This window comes from Hylobates moloch, unplaced genomic scaffold (assembly GCF_009828535.3).
Source record: "Hylobates moloch isolate HMO894 unplaced genomic scaffold, HMol_V3 SCAFFOLD_17, whole genome shotgun sequence".
Lineage (NCBI taxonomy): Eukaryota > Metazoa > Chordata > Mammalia > Primates > Hylobatidae > Hylobates > Hylobates moloch.
In genome coordinates this window covers 43,129,529-43,151,668 of record NW_026652292.1, presented here as the reverse complement: position 1 = coordinate 43,151,668, position 22,140 = coordinate 43,129,529, and the positions used below count along the sequence as shown (strand labels likewise).

At 38.4% G+C, this 22,140-nt stretch overlaps 1 protein-coding gene across 3 annotated transcripts in view; it reads right to left on the bottom strand.

Moving 5' to 3' along the window:
• Nucleotides 1-22,140, bottom strand: part of TEC (tec protein tyrosine kinase) — a 140,881-nt gene that overhangs the window by 96,402 nt on the left and 22,339 nt on the right. For 2 of the 3 annotated variants that reach the window (XM_032135417.2, XM_058430044.1), the window contains exon 2: nucleotides 371-553. In XM_032135417.2, coding sequence (XP_031991308.1) covers nucleotides 371-508 — 138 coding nt within the window. In that variant the 5' untranslated portion in view covers nucleotides 509-553. Of the gene's footprint in view, nucleotides 1-370; nucleotides 554-16,865; nucleotides 16,922-22,140 lie in introns of those variants that run through there. The other variant, XM_058430043.1, reaches the window with a different exon arrangement.

Genomic DNA, 22,140 nt, shown 5'->3' with positions numbered 1-22,140 from the left:
TTAATAAAGAAGAAATACTCATATAAAGCAACGGACATGGATACAATTTATATTTGCTAAAGAAGACTTTGATACATAATAGGCGGTTTACAGGAGAGAGCCATATGTACAATGCACCTTACAAATTCCATGAGGATCTAAAAGTAATGTAATCTAATAGATTAATTCAGTAGGTTAATTATAATAAACCTATAATTAACAGATTTGTTAATTTCTATCCATACTCTAAACTTCACCTTTCAAGTCCAAATGATAATAAATCATTACTTCATTAACCCAAAGCATTTTCAATAAGATTGGAGAGGCAGACAATATTATAAAATTGTTATCCACACAGAAAGCAGCAAAGTAAATTGTGATCGTCTCCTACCTCTGCTCGACCCTCATAGTAGGTTAGCATGGACTTTGTAAGTACAAAAAGTCTCTCTTTGTAGTTTAAGGGCGATGTCTTCTTTTTCTGCTGTGACCTTTTAATAAGAATCTCCTCCAAAATAGTGTTAAAATTCATCTCCGTCTTCTGATTACTCCTCCTGCCACTGAAGATCCCAGTATTCTACAGTGAAAAAAGAAACAGTTAAAATGTGACAGTTTAATTTTCTATGTATGTTGCCATTTCCAATTACCAAAATCAGCTTCACTCTCACCCCTGCTGGAGCAGATGAGTATTGATCTCTGTGCCCGAACTGAGAATGCCTGGGGCACAAAAATTCAACCTCCTCTCCTTTTCCAGTTTCCATCCTGCTCCTCCACATCTCATCATTTCATGAAAAAAATCTAATCAAGGTTCTTCATGATGATGATTCATTCCTTTCTACCTCCTACTACCCTTAGCTTTCTGGTGCACTCCTACTATTTGATTGCAGGGAACAAGCATCTCAGATGGAAAAGCACATTTCGTCACCTGTGTGGCTGATTTACACTGGCATTTGAATTGCTTCAGGATCTTGGTTCACAAAACAGATGACCTTACAGACACAGCCGACTCATGAACAAAATGAATTAGGATGGTGGTGGATCTGATTCATACTCCAGCTCTGATAAGGACGTTATCTCAATGAAGCATCCTAGTTAGCAGTGCCACAGGGATGTTCTCTGGTGTCTACACTACCATGCTCCAGAGAGTTCTCTTCCCTATGGCTCCTGTCTCCACCACAAGAGAAATGGAAACCCACCAGTCATAATTAACCTACTCAGGACAGAGTCCACCTGGATAAGAAAGTCTCAGCCCTTTAACTCCAGACTATCCATACCTAGACTAAGCCTTTTAAAATTCAACACAATTTAACTATCTGAAAACCCAAAGACATTCAAAAAAGGCCTGAAGATTCATATTTGAGACAAGTTGAATTAACAACAGCCTCTCCTTGTCTTGCCTCCACTGTGCCTTTAAAGAAGTAACTGGGGCTTGGCACAGTGGCTCACGCCTGTTATCCCAGCACTTTGGGCAGACCACTTTAGGTGAGGAGTTCAAGAGCAGCCTGGCCAACATGGCAAAACCTCATCTTTACTAAAATGACAAAAATTAGCTGGGCATGGTGGAGCATGCCTGTAATCCTAGCTACTCAGGAGGCTGAGGCAAGAGAATCACTTGAACCTGGGAGGTGGAGCGTGGAGTGAGCCAGACAGCAGCACCACTGCACTCCAGCCTGGGTGACAGAGCAAGACTTCCTCTCAAAAATAATAATAAATAGGCTGGGCGTGGTGGCTCACGCCTGTAGTCCCAGCACTTTGGGAGGCTGAGGCAGGTGGATCACCTGAGGTCACGAGTTTGAGACGAGCCTGGCCAACATGGTGAAACCCCGTCTCTACTAAAAATACAAAAAATTTGCTGGGCATGGTGGCAGGTGCCTGTAATCCCAGCTACTCGGGAGGCTGAGGCAGGAGAATCACTTGAACCTGGGAGGTGGAGGTTTCAGTGAGCCGAGATCGCACCATTGCACTCCAGCCTGGGCAACAAGAGCGAAACTCCGTCTCAAAAATAATAATAATAATAAATAAATAAATAAATAAATAACTGCATATTAAAGGACAGAGGCAAGAAGAGTCACATGAACAGCATGAAGTGGCTCTCAGACAGCATGGCCGGTGACTGGACAGGGTTAGCCACTGAGGAATTCTACCATCTTCACACCCAATCCAACACCTCCAATGCACCCTTTAATTTCCTGTTACTGATTGGTCATCATCCAATCAGGCCCCTCCATTTTCTATAAGGTTCCTTTACAACAGCTTCTCTCTGAACATCAGTTCCTTCATTTATAAAGTATGGAAGGAAAGACCACAAGGTCAGTGTGAGGTTTAAATGAGATATGGGCAAGAACTGACTATGAAAACACTACACAAATGTTTATCATCATTTTTAATTCCACAGATATTTCCCTCGCTCAGAACATTATGACCCCACATCTGGACCATGAAAGTAGCTTCCCAATTGGTCTTCATTTCCTCAAGTTCTTCCTTCCTTTTATTTAAACTACCTATCCATTGCTCCCATTGGATCAATCTTCAAAGATTCAGCATTGCCATTTCACTCATCAGAAATCCTCCATGCCTCCCCACGACCTGCAGAGTAAAGCTAAAATTCCTTAGTCTGACACTAGAGACTGTCCACATTCTGGCTGCAACCTACCAGCCCATCTTTACTTCCACCACACTCCAATCAAAATAGTCTTCCAAATCTCCAGAGATTCCCCTCACAGCATTCATTACCTGGCCTAGGGGACTCTCTGCTTTCCACCTATGAAGACTATACCAGCTCAAAATTCCCCTCCTTGATGTAGTCTCTCCTAATGGCTCCTATTAATTAAAAACCTTCCAACTCCTGTGTCATAATTTCTATCACTCATCATAGAGCTAATCATATTCTGCTATGTCTACAGCAATTAATGTACATATTTTTAATTCTCACTTAGCTGTGAAGGAATGGTTCTCAACCTTAAGTGTGTATTAGAATCTAGGGAATTTCATTTTAATACAGATGTCTAGGCTGCACTTCCAGATTTTTTTATTCAGTTGGTCTGGGGAGGAGCCCTGGGCATCATGATTTCATGTACAGATAGAATTGAGAGCCACTATCTTAAAGGAAGACACTGGGCTCTTGTACCTCTCTATCCCACTCCCAGTGTCTACAGTAGCCTCTCAGTAGCAGCTAAATCACAGAACTAATTAACCAATAGCCAACTTAAGCTAAGGAGTCACAGGAAATCTCTTGTCCTTTTTGCATCTAAGTTGGTCTTCCTTATTCCATATTAAAATTTTGGCACTCCATCCTTCTTTCCTAAGAAACTGTCAGAATGCAAATACCATTTCTTTGGAAGTTATCTTTTCATCTTTGTGCACACATTTTCAAGGGTGAAAATGACTACTTATAAGAATGGAGGCCAGGCACGGTGGCTCACGCCTGTAATCCCAGCACTTTGGGAGGCCAAGGCAGGTGGATCACGAGATCAGGAGATCGAGACCATCCTGGCTAACACGGTGCAACCCCGTCTCTACTAAAAAATACAAAAAATTAGCCAGGCGTGGTGGCGGGCGCCTGTAGTCCCAGCTACTCGGGAGGCTGAGGCAGGAGAATGGCTTGAACCCAGGAGGCAGAGCTTGCAGTGAGCCAAGATCGCACCACTGCACTCCAGCCTGGGTGACAAGGTGAGACTCCGTCTAAAAAAAAAAAAACAAAGAATGGATACCAGGGAAGAGCAAGTGATGCTCTCATAAACGGGCCATGTGCAAACATGTAATTCTCAACACAGTGAGCAATACCATTGTTAACAAACGGAAGGCAGACTTTTGGAAGGCCCAAAGGATAAATGGGCCGGGACTTATATGCAGTTCTAGAAGCAAAAGGTCTCAACATCAGGGGCAGAAAAAACATTCATGTTGAATGTCCTGGGGAAAAAAATCACCTTATCTGTCCACGTGCAGTGGCTCATGCCTGTAATCCCATCACTTTGGGAGGCCAAGGCAGGAGGATCACTTGAGGTCAGGGGTTCAAGACCAGCCTGGTGAAAATGGTGAAACTCTATCTCTATTAAAAATACAAAAACTAGCTGGGTGAGGTGGCGGGTGCCTGTAGTCCCAGCTACTTGGAAGGCTGAGGCAGGAGAATCGTTTGAACCGGGGAGGCAGAAGTTGCAGTGAGCCAAGATCATGCCATTGCACTACAGTCTTGAGTGACAGGGCGAGACTCTGTCTCAAAAAACAAAAACAAAAAACAAAAAAAACACCTTATCTGACTTCTATGTGTGATTACCAGTCTTATACAGAATCATACCATTTAAGTTGAAAGGAATCTTAGTCACCATCTATCTCCCTCAAGAAACTGAAGTTCAGAAAAGTTAAATGGCTTACTCAAGGTCACACAAGCCAAGACTAGAAAAAAGTCTCCTAGTTCCTACTTACGGGCTTTCCCTACCCTTCTATCCCATACAATAAAAGTTCACCACTGTTGTTATAATTCATTGGCCAATGGGAAGTCCTGGCCAAGAAAACTACTAAATTTCAGAGAGATACAAATGAAGGAAAAGTCTCCTCATGTAGACTTCCAGCCAAAGAGAGAGTGTTGAATGCACACTTCGCATTGGCTCCTTCCTGAAATTCTATTAAAAACAGTTATGTTGTTGTTGTTAAGGAACTGACTCTCAAGGAAATAGAAAACAAAAAAGGAAACAACAATAGAATTTTGGAAACTGGAAAACAATAAATATGTGGCAGGTCTCGCCGAGGGGAAGCCTGGAAACAACCCAATTTCTTCTGCAAAACCTCCAAATAGCTCAAGAATCTGAAGAATATGGTATCACTAGAAGTGGTGATGAAGAAGGAATTAAAGCAAAAGAATTGTTGGCAAATCAGTTTAATAAACAGAGTCCCCGATCCTCTCCACTTCCATGCCACAGATCTAGGTGACTAACCCTCCTCAACTCTGGGAGAAAACTAGAGGTTTATTTCAGAAGACTATAAAACACAGGGTCTCTATCCTGGGAGAGACTAAGTACAGCTGCAGCTGGGAATACCACACTGAAAAGGAGGAGCTTAAGTGAAACTGTATAAGTGTCCATATCAATGATGAGGCTAATCAGCTCTCTTCTCCCATCTGGCTCCAGGACATCAGGGATGGACTAACGGAAAAGTCTTGAGGACACAGACATACAAGTGTTCCCAAAAAAATGGCACAGCCAGACTACCCTATAGTTAAGCCCACAGCCAGCAAGGCCCACTACCATGCATGAAGCTTCCAATCGACACTTTTTTGTTTTTTTGTTTTTTTAAAGACGAGGTCTGGCTATGTTGCCCAGGCTGGACTCAAATTCCTGGGCATAAGTGAACTTCCTGCCTCAGCCTCCCCAAGTAGCTGAAACTGCAGATGCACGTGACCACGCCCAGCTCAACTGACTTTTTAAAGTCCCACTCTGATAAATGAGAGAAAGCCAAGGATCACCAGACAATTGAGGAAAAATTATAATATGAATCCAAGGTCAAAGAACAAATGCAAAAAAAGGCAAGTTGGAAGAAACAAAAGTTGTACAGAAGAAAAGAAAATGTTAAAAAAAAAAACTCAACAAAATCAAAGAATTAAGGGAAATACATGCATGAAACAAGGTCAAGATACAGCCAAAATAAGAAATAGAGAGCTACTAGAAATCAAAAATAAAATAGCAGAACTTAAAAACTCAATGGAAAAGTTAGAACATAAAATTGAGGAACTCTCCCAAAAAAAAAATAAATTAATTAATTAAGAAACAGAAAACATAATGAAATTACAGAACTCATTCAGAAAGTTCAGCATCTAAAAACCAGAAGTTCCAGAAAGAGAAAGCAAAGAAAACAGAATGAGAAAACAATCAAAGAAAATTTTTAGGAAAATTTCTTCAAACTGAAGGTTATTTTCAGATTGAAATACTACCAAATTAAGGCAACTCTTGTAAAATTTCACAACTATAGGGATAAGCCAAATATTAAGCAAGCTTAAATGTAAGTTTCATTGAAAGCATCAAAATTCAGAACGGTAATCATCAAGGGTAATGCCAGAGAGTAGAAGACAATGAAGAAAAACTCAGAAAAGAAAGTGATTTCTAATCAAAAATTCTATACTCAGCCAAAGTGCCAATGAAGTGACAGGAGAATAAAGACGTTTTTCAAATATGCACAAGGCTTTAACAATTTTATCTCTTATTCACCTTTCTCAAAAAGCTACTTGGGGATGTAGCCAAAATACCAAAACAAAGCAGGAAGCCAAAAAAGCAAAAACCACAAGAATGTAAGAAACAAACATTCCAACATAAGAAAGAGGTAAAGGGACCCCCTCCCCCAATAGATGATGAAGGGAAATCCCAAAATGAATGACACCGAAAGTACAACCAGCCCAAATTGGATCAAGTAAGGAGGCTCTTCCAAAGAATTCTTCTAGGAGACAAAACTGAATGTATGGGGAGAAGATTTATAAAAGTTAGTAAAATTTAGCCAATTTTAAAAACAAAATAATTCCAAGGGAAAACAAAAAATTGTTTAGAAAAGGAAAAATAATCACAGGTATGCTACAGAGTTCTGCCACAAAGAACATCTACACACCGTCATAATCAGGTAAACAATAGTGATAATCTTACCACTAATATGAATATATTGGGTGTGAGAGCAGGAAGAATGCGCCCGTGTGGGTGGGGGAGTACTTGACGAAAGAGAGCTATTTCCTCCATGGGAGTAGGAGGAGAAGGAGGAAAAGGTAGAGGAGGAGAAGGAGGAGGAAACCAATAAATAATATCTACAATTGAAAACTCAAGAAGTAGCAATGTAAAGCATGTTTAGAGACCGTCAAGAGACAAAATTACAACAAATTTAGTAAAAGTGACTTTTACTCACAATTCATGAGGCAGGGTAGCCTCTATTCTGTAAAATAGAATGAGAGCTCCCACTGGGCCAGGGCAGAACCATGGATTTTATAAGGTGGGAACAAGGAAACAGAGTAATAGAAAAAAAAAAGCTGATTAGTAATATCAAGTTACTTCAGGTTACTTTTTTTGGTAAAGATTAAAACAGAGGGGACTTCCTTATTACACTGATTCACATAGACTGTAATCTCCTGTTTTCAGGGGGAAAAATGGTCTATTTGGGGATCTACCTGCTCCCTTAAAGCTTCAGTTTGATTATGCAGCATTTAGCATGGGTGACTCCATTTCTGTTTGGTCTGGTTTGTTGGGGCCTAGTACAGGAGCTCAGTCCAAAACAATGGCCTCTCATAATTTTTGTTTAATAAGATACAATGAGATGAAAAAGTTTGAAAAAATGAAAATTATTCCCTCTGAGAATCAGAATATCATTGGAGAATAGCAGTGGAAAGGTATATGTTCTACTCTTCTACCCTAAATAATACAACATAAAAACCAGAGGAAGAGAATCCCATCTTCAAAGAAATAAAAAGACAGCCTTCAATCCCAAACTACAAACTATGAAATACCTGCTAAATGCTGTGAAATCTGGACCAAAATCGGGGAGGAGGCTGAGGGTAGATTTTCCTAAAAGTAAACATCATTGTCCTGAGAGGTCAATCTAATAACCTTTTGATAAGATCAGTGAAATCCGGAGGAATAAGCAGACCATAGGAGAATCCGAGAGTATCCCTATGGAATTACTATTCACACAGAAAAATAATAAAAATCATTATCATTATTAAGCTTTTACTACTTGGCACTGTCCCTATCACTAAGCACTTTCAAGGTATTGAATCACTTCATTCTCTCAACAACCTTCTGAAGTATGTACTAGTACTGTCTACATTTTACACATCACAAGGTAAGAATAAGAGCCAGGCTTTAATTCAGGCAATACAATTGCAGGGTCTACACTATTCGCTACACTATACAACTTCTCTAATGGAAAGGAAGGTGGAACGGAAGGAAAAAGTTTAATGAGGTGCCACTTCCAGCCTCCTAGTTTAGGAGACTGCTAAGTGCAATTGGATTCAATCTCCAGATTTCAACAGAGATAACCTATGACTTTCAGGGCATCATTAAGCGCCACACCAAACTCTTAATACGAAAATTGAAAGGCGATGTCCTCTCTCAGCAAGAAAATAATAGGTTTGATGTTCTAAATTTTAAAATGAAGATGAAACAAAACTTCAGGATTCCAGCTTTCTCTCCTAGCCGTTACTAAGGATTACAAACATCTTTTTTTTTTTTTTTTTTTTTTTTTTTTGGGGGGTCTTTCTTTTTCTCCCCCTAGTGAGTGCAGCGGCGCAATCTCGGCTCACTGCAAGCTCCGCCTCCCGGGTTCACGCCATTCTCCTGCCTCAGCCTCCCGAGTAGCTGGGACTACAGGCGCCCACCACCACGCCCAGCTAATTTTTTTGTATTTTTAGTGGAGACGGGGTTGCACCGTTTTAGCCAGGATGGTCTCGATCTCCTGACCTCGTGATCCACCCATCGTGGCCTCCCAAAGTGCTGGGATTACAGGCGTGAGCCACTGCGCCTGGCCACAAACATCTTTTTTAAATAAAACTCGACTGCAACATAAGCCCATTTTCTATCTCATTGGAGTTGAACACAAGAGTACTATTCCCTTTGCCTTGGTGGCTAACTGCTAAAATTCTGAACATTTTAACACATTGTCTTTGAACACTAATATTCTGAGGTAGACAACAGAAACTGTCACTGTATCACCAGTGAGAAACACAAACCATCAAAGTTATACTGTCTATCCAGCGTTGCAAATCTGAATGTCTGACTAATACTCAGTTTCACAGTCCAGCAGTTTTAGCCAACAGATCTTAAAACCTTTTTCATCATGAAAAATTCTGCCTGAAAACAAATTTTTTTTATGGATATGCCAATGGCCCTGATCTGATCGCTATGCATTGTACATATCAAAACATCACTATATACCCCACAAATATGTACAATTATTATTTGTCAATTAAAAAATAAAATTAAAAAAAGAAAATAGGCCAGGTGCGGTGACTTATGCTTGTAATCCCAGCACTTGGGAGGCTGAGGTGGGCAGATCACTTGAGGCCAGGAGTTCGAGACCAGCCTGGCCAACATGGCAAAACCCTCTCTCTACTGAAAATACAGGCGTGGTGGCATGCACCTGTAGTCCCAGCTACTCGGGAGGCTAAGGCATGCGAATAGCTTGAACCCGAGAGGCAGAGGTTGCAGTGAGCCTAGATCATGTGACTGCACTTCAGCCTGGGAGTTGGAGTGAGACTCTGTCTCAAAAAAAAAAAAGAGAGAGAAAATAATAATTTTTAAAAAAATAACTGGTGACTAGAACAGCCTATCCTAGTCAATATGACTTTTCATACTATTTTAAGTCAAGGGAACAGAGGTGCTAAATGGGAAAGAAAATCAGAGACAAAAGAAAATAAAAGTTACTGTGAGTTACCAAATGATATTATGGAATGGACTATAGTAAATAAGAAAAAAAGGGCCCTGATAACAGAGTTGGGAAAGGATGGACTATTTATAAGAGCAAGCAAAGAGTGATTAGAGGTTGAAATTCTCATCTTATTAAGTTAAGTCATATATTATGTGTCGCATTTTGCCAATATCCAGCAGTATTTTACCTACAGAATTAGCAATATTATATAATTCAATTTAATACTTGGTGATGTCCTAATATTATTAAAACTTAGTTAAAGCCCTCAGTTCACAAACTTCTACATCAGAACAGGTGACCTTATTTCACATCTCATCACAGGTTTATGACAAAGTTACCATTTGCAATCTCATCACAAGTTTGTGACAAAATTACTATTTGTTTGCAATTTTAGGAAATTTGTGCAAATAAACATCAAACTGACCTTAATCTGAGAAATCAAACGCTGTGGTGCCTGTCAACAGTATCAGGTTATATTTCAATTCAAAAGTACCAAAATGGGTAGCTATTATATAAGAATAAATCTTACCATATACTCTTCTGCAGTATATACTCTCAGCTTAAAGCCCCAAATCTCTTTTGTAAAAGGAGATTAAATAGCAGAAATACAACAAAGGAAAAAAATACTAGGATGACTTTAATCAAAATAGAGTACATTCTAGGCTCCCCATTTAACATCATGAATTGGAGCTATTCCAGGATTAGGCAATGTTTTCATGCTCAGAAGGAAGTAACACTGTACACCTCTGTCTTCCTGAGCTATTAAACAAAAGCACCATGTGATAACCTGTACTTTCTTAAAGTCTTATATATTTCTCCTTTCAGCCAGTTGATACGCATCAGGCTGTAACGTTTTGAGTATTCATCTGCTAACCTGTTGAAGGTAGACAACTTGAATAGCACCAAGAGATCTCTATTAAAACCCTTATCTTTCACTACCAATAGCATCTAAAGAGAGGATAAGAGAAGTCCTCTCGGGACAAAAGGCAAAAGTTGAAAGGCCGGCTGATTTCTCATCTCTCCTGATACTATATCGCCCACCCCAGTCCCCTACCATAGGGTAGGTGATTATAGCACTGGATTAGGGGACATGCGAACCTAGAAACAGACTGAGAGTGCTGCCCTAGGAATAGTTGTTTCTTATTGTCCATATGCAGATATATGCACTGATTTAACTCCTTTAAGACAGGTTTGGGTCTCACACTGCAGGTCTTCCCTGTGGGTCTTTGGCTATAATTAGGAACGAGGGCCTCCCCTCTCATAAGAAAGAAGGAGATAAAAAGAGCAATGGATGCACAAAGAAGTTTTAGAAAAGATACTATGTGCAATATCTCCAAGAATCTAACAAACTTATTTATTATACAGAAGATTCATAAGTAAGTGGTTCTAGAGAGAAGCAAAAATTGTCATAATATTAAAATATCCATTAATCAATTGACCACTTTGGTCCCAGTCAAGTATCCCTTCCACATTACTAGGTTTTGCTTCTTTGCTGTCATCATCTCTCACTGAATGCGAAAGGCAACAGTCAACAATACAATTGCAAATAAAATATCAAATCTTCCAAAGATGAGGCATTTCAAGAAGTGCTGTTGGAGAACCACTCCAACCACACTCAATGACACTGGGAAATAAAGATCTTAAAGTTAGCTAGTTAAACATAATAATAATAACACAATAGGGGTGTCAAAATCAGACTAATTTTTATAATTAAAATATTAAGATACACTGTGGCAGACTGCTTCTTACCTCTCCCCACCCACGCCCCCCACGCACACCCCCACACATCAATTCATTCTCCCCTTCTTTCTGCACATAGGCTGGAATATATTCATATTTATATATATATGAATTTATATATCTAAATATATAAATTTATATATTTACATGTATTTATATATTTATATTTCCCAGCCTTCTTTGCACAAAGTGTGGCCATCTCACTAAGTTAAGGCCAAAAGGATGTGTGGTAGAAGTTATATGTACTCCTTCCAGGCCATTTTCAACTTAAAGACAAGCTACTTCCCTGGATGTAGGGCATTTTCCAGCCTCCCACTGGCAGACTCAACTTCTCTTATGCATCCCAGCACCACTCTGAAGGTGGGGAAGAAACGAGATGGAACCTGATCCTGGAATGACTTCATGGAGCAAAGGCTAGACTAGTTCACTTACTCTGTGAGAGACAAGTATATTTCTATCTTATTTTAGAAATTATATATCATGGTATCTTTGTTATAGTGGGTTAACATTTATTCTATGGAACAGGAAAACCCTTGCAAAAACTGGTAAAACTTTCTAATGCTTTTGAAAAAAAGAGCTCTCTTTCAAATTGTGCTGACAAACTCACACATAAAGGAAGTCAAAATTTTGATTAAAATTTTGTCAGAAAATGATATCAAGAAAATACTAGACTCACTCTTTTTCCTATGAATTAGTTATAATCTAAATGGTTCTAAATATGAGATAAACATATTTTCACTTTAGTTTTCAGGATAAAGTCTGAATTATACCAGGTTTTTTCTCTTTTACTATTTACTGTGAAATATAACTGGATTCACTTTAAGTGGCAAATTCTGACACCAATTCTCCTCTGATGAGGGAATTTCTTGTATAAAACGAATATTTGTCTATTTCTTGCTACTGCAGAGGGAAACAATACAAGTGAAAATAAGACAAAACAAATTTCTCTGTGGGTACAGTGATTTTCAGGGCCTTTTACTAGGAGAAAGCATCAGAGTAAAGAATGTTTGGAAATTATATATAAGATAATCAAATATCAACGTTTATTCCTTGGCCACAGTATTCTAAGTTATTTTTAATATGAAACATTCATCCATGTCTATATATTCTTTTCTCAATGTTTTTAAAATAGGAATGAAGAGTCCAAGTCATTAGTACATTCAATTTTTTTTACAAATGAGAAACTTTCTTTAACAAAAAAAATTTAAGAACAAAAATAAAAGAGAGAGATTCAGGAGGGTCTGACATATATTTAGTCTTAAGAGACCTCTCAACTGAAATGTGTGAGACAATTATGGCAACTTGAATACTAACTCAATATTGTTGATATTAAGGTTCATTGGTAATATTTGTTTGATGATATCAGGATTTGATGATATTAAGATAGTGTTCGGTTGTTTATGATTTGCTGTGTGAGAGTGTGTGTGTGTGTGTGTGTGTGTGTGTGTGTGTGTGTGTGTGTGTGATGGTATGGTGATTATATTTTTCAGAGTTCTTATCTTTTAAAGATATATACTGAAAAATTCACAGATAAAATAATGTCTGTGATTTGCTTCCTAATCTGAACGGTATGGAAGAGTATAGACAAAATAAACTTGTTCATGAGTTGATAACTATTGAAGTTTAGTGATAAGTACTAGGGGTTCCTTATATCATCCTATTTTTACTTATGTTTGAAATTTTCCACAATAAAAAGTGTTTAAAACGCATTTACAGAAATAACATAGTTTTCCATGTGCCAGTCATCAGACACTTCAGAGTTGATAAGAAAAAAGACAAAAGGGTAAAAGGAGGAAGAGAAAGGAGGGAGGGGGAAAAAAGCACCAAAGCAGACAAATAACACAAGAAAAAGGTGGGTGGGCTCACCTTCCCCAAGGACCATTATTAGTGCCCTACCTACCTCATCACAAATACCTTCCAATGGTCCCAGCGATTCCTGTGAGCCAGCAGAGCCTTGTGCTAATGTAATCTGTGCTACCTCTTCTCAGACATAAAGGAATATGTGATTTCTAGCTCCCAAAAATAAAACCACAGTCTAATGCAACATGTGTCCTCATTATAACTCCTCTCTTCCCTCTATGTCCTTTCCATTTCCCTGTTCAAGTTCATGAAAGCTGAAGTTCTTTTTCAAGTCTACATCATGATAAAAAGAAGATTCTCTACAGACCAACAAAGTGCCAAAGCACAGTGGGCAGTCAGGCAAAGTGAGTATATTCAAATGGCAGACTTTTTATAAAAGAATCATTAGAAAGATTACCAAAGGTCAGCATCATAACTGCAACTGCAGAACACACTAGATCATAAAGGCACATTTGACCAGACAAGTATCTGCCCTTATTTCTAAAGCTTGTGGAGCTCAGTTAATGAAGAATTTCAAAAACTGAAATGCCAGCCGTTACATACCTGATCCCTAACAGGGAAAAAAAAAAAAAAAAAACTGTTAAAAACACTAATTTCGTAGAAAACATTCTCATAGATGATTAACAAATAAAAATTATCAACTATACTCAAAAAGTATCATGGATGTATGTCATAATCTAACTACTGTTTGGAAAGTGTCTAATGACATTGTCATATGTCCCATCTCTGATGAAGTAAATTGATAACGAACTTTCCTGTTCTTTGCTCTATTCATCATTGTCATTATCTGGTCCACTTATGATATGAGTGCTGCTGTTTCTGTTTTTCTTTTTTTTAAATACCTGTAAATTCATTGACACTCTTCTCATGGGTCTATGTCACCTCCTCTTGAATTGGAGCAGGCTTGTGACTCCTTTGACTAATACAGTACAGTAGAAATGTCTTGAGACTGGGACATAAAAGCCCAAGTAGCCCCTGCTTGATTCTTTTGGACATCTAGCTCTTTGAATATTCTCCCTCTTGGAACCCAGCCACCATACTGAGAAAAGCTCACTGCAAGGAGAGAAATCACATACAGTTCTATTGCAGAATTGCTGCTGAGCCCAGCCTTCAAATCATCTCAGCCTAGAAGCCACACACATGAGTGAGAGACCTTCAGATGATTCCAGCCCCTTGTGGTTCAAGTCACCCCCAGCCATTAAAGTTTTCCAAGATGAGAGCCTTGACATCCCCACTTTGCACTAATTCTTAACCTCCAGAATCCATGAGGGTGATAAAATGGTTGTATCCCTTTAAGTCTTGGATGGTTTCTAACACAGCAAAAGTTTATCACAATATATGATAGCATTCTTGACCACCTCATTCTTGTTTCATTCATCTCTTATCCTTGTCAATTTTCTTCCTTCCCTCAAATGTTTCCTCTTTACTCAACCATTTTTTACCATTTTCAGTTCATGAGCTAATTTGTCCACAGAAATAGTTTGAGGCATTCATGATTATTCATTCTGACATTTACTGCACAGCCATGATGTATTAGGAACCATGCATGAGGCACTAAGGTGGTTACGAAGATGAACAAGACATGAACTTTGCTCTAGAGAAGAATGGGAAAAGAGTACCTTAAAAACAACGCATGACATTACAATCTATTAAGGACTATAAAAGCGGTAATGTGCAGTGTCTTGCTACATTGGTAAAATAAGTCAATGTCCAATTTCTTCCAGTGCTGTGTGAAATTCTGAAAATCAAATTTACTTATATAAGCAATATGGACCCACAACAAAATAAATTAATGTTTGTGTACATGTTACACATATACATAAATCTCAATTCTGTTACATATCAATTTCTCAAAAGCATATTTCCAAGTCTTCTTTTCCCTCTGAGTATTCTGTCTTACACAAACCACACAAAATAAAATATAATATTTGGCCTGATCTAGCACCCAGAACACTGCCTGAAATATACTGGGTATTCGGTAAGTATCTGTGGGATGACAATGATTTCACTTTATCTAGCTTGCTGGTATTTACTTCAGAAGCCAAATCTCAAAGGTATCAGAAGCATCTACTTCAGATCTTTCACCATTTGTAGTTCCTCCTACTATCACTGGACAAATCTGAAAGAAAACTCTTATTTCAAAAGCCACACAGATAAGGAGGGACCATTGTATATTCATTTGCATCTTAAATTAGCAAAGTCTTGGAATCATAAGTTAACAAACAACTTACAGGATCCTTTTTTCTCGGAGATGCCCCTGATGATGAATCCTGTCCTATGCAGGAAGTTCTTTTTTTCTGAGGGCGGCCAGAAGCTCAGAGATACTATCTCCAATGTGTGAAGTGATGGTATTTCAACCAAGCTCTCATGCTCTTGTCTCTTTAATATGACAAGCTTTTATCTACCATTATTCTAAATTTTCTATTAATATATAAAGTGAGCCTCATGATGTAAAGGAACACTCTCTGCCCTTAACTCACAAAGCAACTGAGGACCAAGCTTACAAACTCTGTGGGCCTTGTGATAACTGTAAGATTAATGGGGCTGAGGCTGATAAGCTCTAATGTTGTCTTTAGCCCCCAAATGTAATTATTCTATGTAGCTTGATCTAGAAACCCACGTGTTCCTCATTTTACTACTGTGTTAAACAGAAAATTCAACCACCGAGAGGGCAGGCCTGTACCTTTTGACATATTAAAAGGCCCAATTTTTAATCTATTTGCTGACACTGCTGGAGAAGACATAAGCAATGGTTCTTTAAACATTATCCCAAAGATCTTTTTTTTCCTGATGTCACCTTATGTCCAGTATCTTATTTCACTCATTATTTTTACTGGAACTTCTGGCCAAGAACGCTGATTTTAGTGGAAGGAACCTAAAGAGGTAAATCTGCTTAACCCGGCTCTAAATCTTAGCTTTGCTATTTACTCGGTGCATAACTTTACACAAGTTACTTAATTCCTTAGAGACTGCTTTCTTATCTGTAAAATGAGGATGATGATGACACCAACCCTAAAGGATTGTCATGAGAAGTAAGAGAAATGCATATAAAATTCCTTACACACAGCAAACACTCAGGAAAGCAACTGGTCAGTTGGTCATTGCCTCATCTTTATTCTGTATTGGTTCACATTTACACACTCAACCACTGCTAACTGAACACCTGCTAAATGCCAGATATGTTATCAAAATAAAACATAAAACATGGCCATTAAGATACTCATACCCTAGTAAAAGGGACAGACACGACAGAAGCTAACAATTTCATTACCATGTGATCAGTGCTAGACTACAGATGGTTATAAGCTTCAACTCTGCCTGGAGATAAGAGGTGGAGAGATCACTCCTAGGTGGGAACTGAACAATGAGAACACTTGGACACAGGGCAGGGAATATCACACACTGGGGCCTGTTGGGGTGGGGGGCTGGGGAAGGAATAGCATTAGGAGAAATACCTAATGTAAATGACGAGTTGATGGGTGCAACAAACCAACATGGCACATGTATACCTATGTAACAAACCTGCACGTTGTGCACATGTACCCTAGAACTTAAAGTATAATTAAAAAAAAAAAAAAAAGAGGTAGAGAGATAACCAGCAAAGGTGATGCCTGGGCTGGGCTAAAAAGCTGAGTAAGTTGGTAGATGGCAAGGCAAAGGGCTCAGTGTTGTGAAATACAAGATGAGTATGAAGAAATACAAAAAGTAGAAACAGCTTCTATCAATTTAAATATATCCATTTTAATAATACTCCTTCCTCTCCCCACACTCAATCCACATATACACGTTTCTCTATTAAAAAGAAACTAAAACCCTGTATTGGTCCATTTTCACACTGCTGATAAAGACATACTCGAGACTGGGCAATTTACAAAGGAAAGAGGTTTAACTGGACTTACAGTTCTATGTGGCTGGGGAAGCCTCACAATCGTGGTGGAAGGCAAGGAGGAGCAAGTCACATTGTACGTGGATGGCGGCAGGCAAAGAGAGGAGCACTTGTGCAGGGAAACTCCCCTTTTTATAACCATCGGATCTTGTAGCCTTATTCACTATCACAAGAACAGCATGGGAAAGACCTGCCCCCATGATTCAATTACTTCCCACCGGGTCCCTCCCACAACACGTGGGAATTCAAGATGAGATTTGGGTGGCAACACAGCCAAATCATATCAAACCCAAAATGACTTCTTTCCAGTCTTATGTTTATTTCTTCACTCATTTTTCAACAAAACATTTTATTTAAACTCTACTGTGTATCAGGTACTGTGACAGGGATATAACATTCCACATGGAAAACACAAGCCCTGCCTTCCCCAAGCTCACCTTTCAGTGGAGTTTTGATCTAATTCCTCAAAGAGCCTTCCCCTGCAATATCCTTCTTCTCAAATACCACACATAGGACAGAGAGATATTGTATCTAAGCCATTAGATAGCTGACTATGACAGCTGGGCACTCTAAGATTAGAGATCATTGGATTCAAACTTCTCAATTGAGAGGTGAAATAATTAAAGCCCAAACAAGCAGAGTTGAGAGATATCACCTCCCTCCCTTTGTTCATTAATACAGTTATCAATATCTTAATCTTTAAAAATTAGGCCGGGCACAGTGGCTCACACCTGTAACCCCAGCACTTCCGGAGGCCGAGGCGGGAGTATCACAAGGTCAGGATATTCAGACCATCCTGGCCAACATGGTGAAACCCCATCTCTACTAAAAATACAAAAATTAGCTGGGCGTGGTGGTGCATGTCTGTAATCCCAGCTACTCAGGAGGCTGAGGCAGGAGAATGGCTTTAACCAGGGAGCCGGAGGTTGCAGCGAGCCAAGATCGTGCCATGGCACTACAGCCTGGCAACAGAGCGAGACTCCTTCTCCGGAAAAAAAAAAAAAAAAATTAAACATTGACAATAACTATTGTTTGAGAGCTCTAGATTAAAATTATGAGTTTTCCAAATGTCACCCAAAAAGACTTCATATACACACACACACACACACACATACACATACACACACAAACGCACATACACAAAAAATCACAGTCCTTTAAAGCTTCACCCCACTCAGTATTTAATTTCATTAAATAAGTTAATACACAGAAAACACTTAGAACAGTTACCTGGCACATAGATGCCATTGAGGTGTTTGCTATCAGTATTACTGTTTTAACTTAATCTTCATAACATTACTATTACTACTAATCGCTAAAACATTAAAATGGACAGGAGTAGATGGCACTTTGGCAGGTACCATTTTATAAATGAATAAATAAAAGCTAATATAGCCAAAATTATAAACATAATAATAATACCTTTGAGACTAGAAATTTAGTATTCTTATTCTCAGACTTCTAGGAAAAAAGTCTGGCTACATTAAAATAGCTGAAGAGCTACATTAAAAACATTTACTTTTGGCCAAGCACGGTGGCTCCTGCCTGTAATCCCAGCACTTTGGGAGGCAGAGGAGGGTAGATCACTTGAGGTCAGGAGTTTGAGACCAGCCTGCCCAGCATGGTGAAACCCCATCCCTATTAAAAATACAAAATTATCCAGGCATAGTGGCACACACCTGTAATCCCAGCTACTCGGGAGGCTGTGGCACAAGAATCACTTGAACACGGGAGGTGGAGACCGCAGTGAGCCGAGATCACGCCACTGCACTCCAGTCTGTGTAACAAGAGTGATACTCCAACTCAAAACAAGAAAAATTATTTTTATGGATTTCTCATTTTTATCTTGTCTACCTACAGAGAGAAATTGAGACATGTTTCAATAAAAAAATACGTGAACAAAATTTAACCAAGGAAGAATGAGATTTTTGCATGGCAAACTACAAAACATTGCGGAAATAAATTTAAAAAGACCTAAATAAATGGAAAGACATCCCACATTCATGGATGAAAGACATGATATTGTCAAAATGGCAATGCTTCCCAAATGGATCTACAGATTCACTGAATTCTCTATTAAAATCCCAACAACCTTTTCTGCAGAACTGGACAAGGTGATTCTAAAACCCATATAGTAAAATTAATAGACAAAACGATCTTGAAAAAAAAAAAGAACAAAGTTGGAGGACTCACACTCCCAATTTTAAAATTTACTCTAATGGCATAACAATCAAAACTGTGTAGTACTCCATAAGGATAGATATACAGATCAAGAATACAGAATTAAGCATCCAGAAATAAATTCACACAACTGTGGTCAATTATTTTTGACCAAGATGTCAAGACCATCCAATGAGGAAAGAAAAATATTTTCAACAATGGTATAGGGATAAATGGATACAAATAAATTTGGACCTCTACCTCACAGCATATGCAAAAATTAACTCAAAATGGATCAAAGATTTAATTAAAGAACTAAAACTGTAAAACTCTTAGAAGAAAATACAGGTACAAATTTTCATGACCTTAGATTAAGCAATGGTTTCTTAAATATGACATCAAAAGCATAAGCAAGAAAAGAAAAATAGGTAAGTAGGACTTCATCAACTTAAAAATTTTTGTGTGACATTATTGAAGAAGGTTACAAAAAGCTCCCACAGAATGAAGAACATATTTGCAAATGATGTATCTGATAAGGGTCTAGTATCCAGAATATATAAAGAACACTTAAAGTTAAACAAGAAAAAGACAACCCAGTGTTTAAATGGGTGAAGGATTTGAATAGACATTTCTCCAAAAACATATATGAATGGTCAACAAACACATAAAAAATTTTCAACATCATTAGTCACTATGAAAATGCAAATTGAAACGACGAGATACCACTTCATACACACTAGGATGAATATAATCCAAAAAATAAAAACTGAACAAGTATTAGCAAGAATGTGGAGAAATCAGAACCCTCACACATTGCTGCTGGAAATGTAAAATGGTACAGCCACTGTGAAAAATAGTTTGGCAGTTCCTCAAAAGTTAAACATAGAATTTTCATATGACTCAGCATTTCCACTCCTAGGTATTATACCCAAGAGAATTAAAAACACGTTCACACAAAAACTTGTATGTGAATGCTCATGGCAGTACTACTCACAACAGCCAAAAACTGAAAACAACCCAATGTCTGCCAACTGATGAATGGATAAACAAAATTTGTATATTCATACAATGAAATATTATATTATTCTACCCTAAAAAGGAATGAAATACTGATACATGGTACAACTTGAATGAACCTTGAAAACATTATGTTGGATAAAAGAAGCCAGATAGAAATGGCCACAAGTTGTACTGATTACTTTTACATTAAATGTCTAGAGTAGGTAAATCCATACAGGCAGAAAGTAGGTTACTGTTATGGAGGTATGGGGTTTCTTTCTGGGATAATAGAAATCTTCTGGAATTAGATAGTGGTGATGACTGCATAACATCATAAATATAGTAAAAATCACTGGACTACTCTGTAAAATGATTTAAATGGCAAATTTTATGTTAATTGAATTTATTCTCAATAAAAGTAATTTAAGAAACAATACATGTACAACATGTAAATATACAGATGAGAATTAAAACTAAAAGGAAGAGTCAGAAACCAAAAGGCAGAAAGTAGAAAACAGAGTTATGCAGGGGTTGGTTCTCAGTCAACACATAGGGTAAAAACTGAACACAGTCAATTAGCCTTGAGCCTTCCACAGGAGACACAGGTCACACTGCAGACTGACACACTCTCTCTGGATATGTCCAACACAGTATCAGCAGAAATGTCCAGAAACACTGGAAGTTCTATTAGTTAGCTTTTGCTGAGAACAAAAACAAAACCCACTCCATAATTAGTGGTGTACAAATAATAAGAACATATTGTTTCTCATAACTCTGCAGGTCAGTTGGGCTTTCCTGGCCTGGATATCTAGCATGGCCTCATTCACACTTCTGGCACTTATAAGCTATCAGCCAGGGCACATGTGGCCTCTTGAACAGGACAACTTGGGCTTGCTCCTACAGTCCTCAGGGTCCTAAGTGCAGTAAGAGAGGGCACACACCCAGTACACAGCACACTGCGTGTCTCTGAATGCTTTACATTTATTTGCTCTTGTTTCACTGGCAAAAGCAAGTCACGAGCCCAGCATCAGTATGGGAGGCGACTACTCAAGGTGAGCAGACACTGGGAGGGGAATGACGCAGGCCTTTTTGCAAACAATCCAGCCCACAGAATAATCAATTTTGGGTTTTTTGGTTTGGGACTAAAGTATCTGGCATGGACCTAGGGGTCAGTTTCTATAAAAAGGGATGTATCTTTAAGCACAAATCACACTGAGCACTGTGAGATGCTCATGGATACCCTCTGCAGACTCAGGCAGACAAAGAGAGCAGTAGGTTCACACGCCTCCAGTACACACCCCTTCTGGGGTGTGTGCTCATCAGGTGGAAAGATGAACAGGTTCACCTGCACTCTTTACATTGCTGTTTCTCTCTCTCTCTCTGTCTCCTGTCTTTTTTTTTTTTTTTTTTTGGCTGGCCCACAGAGTTGAATTCCCCTAATTCATATATGCTTCAATTCTACTACACACTGAAAACCAGAAATCTAAAACATTTTGTGTATTTGTGTGTCAAGTTTAGAGCTTCTCAAAATATCAGGGATTAAAGAATTTTTTGAATGCTTCACAGAATAATAATGTTTATGATAAAATACACACCAGCTTATCAAAAGAAAAATTTTCCCTGTCACTAAACTCCAAAGAGAAACTAGTTTATGGGATCATAAAAGATAATGGAAGATATTACAAAATATCTTCAACAGCAGTTTGGGCAGAAATTACAAAAGCGTTCCTCAACAGGCTACCTCTTATATAACATTTCATAACGGCTTAGTAAATAAAGCCTTAGTAAAGGCATTCCTACCTGGGCTGAGCTAAATAGGTTACTATCTGGTTAACTAAAGAAATAGGAATAAAGTACAGAAATAGGTAAATCAGGAATATGATCCTTGGTCTGTGTCTGTTAAATATTATCTCAAGACCACTTTTGGCAAAACTTGAGTGAAATTCAGTTTAAGATACACCCTCCAGTATGTGACAGAAATGTAAATCTTATGTTAGTGGTAATATTGTGTAATATAATTTAAACAGCACATTTGTAAAATTTTTTAAATGCTAGTATGTGCCTTCCTGATAGGCCAAGTATTTGGCTGAATGGCCCAAGGTAACAGGAAACAGTCCCAAAGACCTATG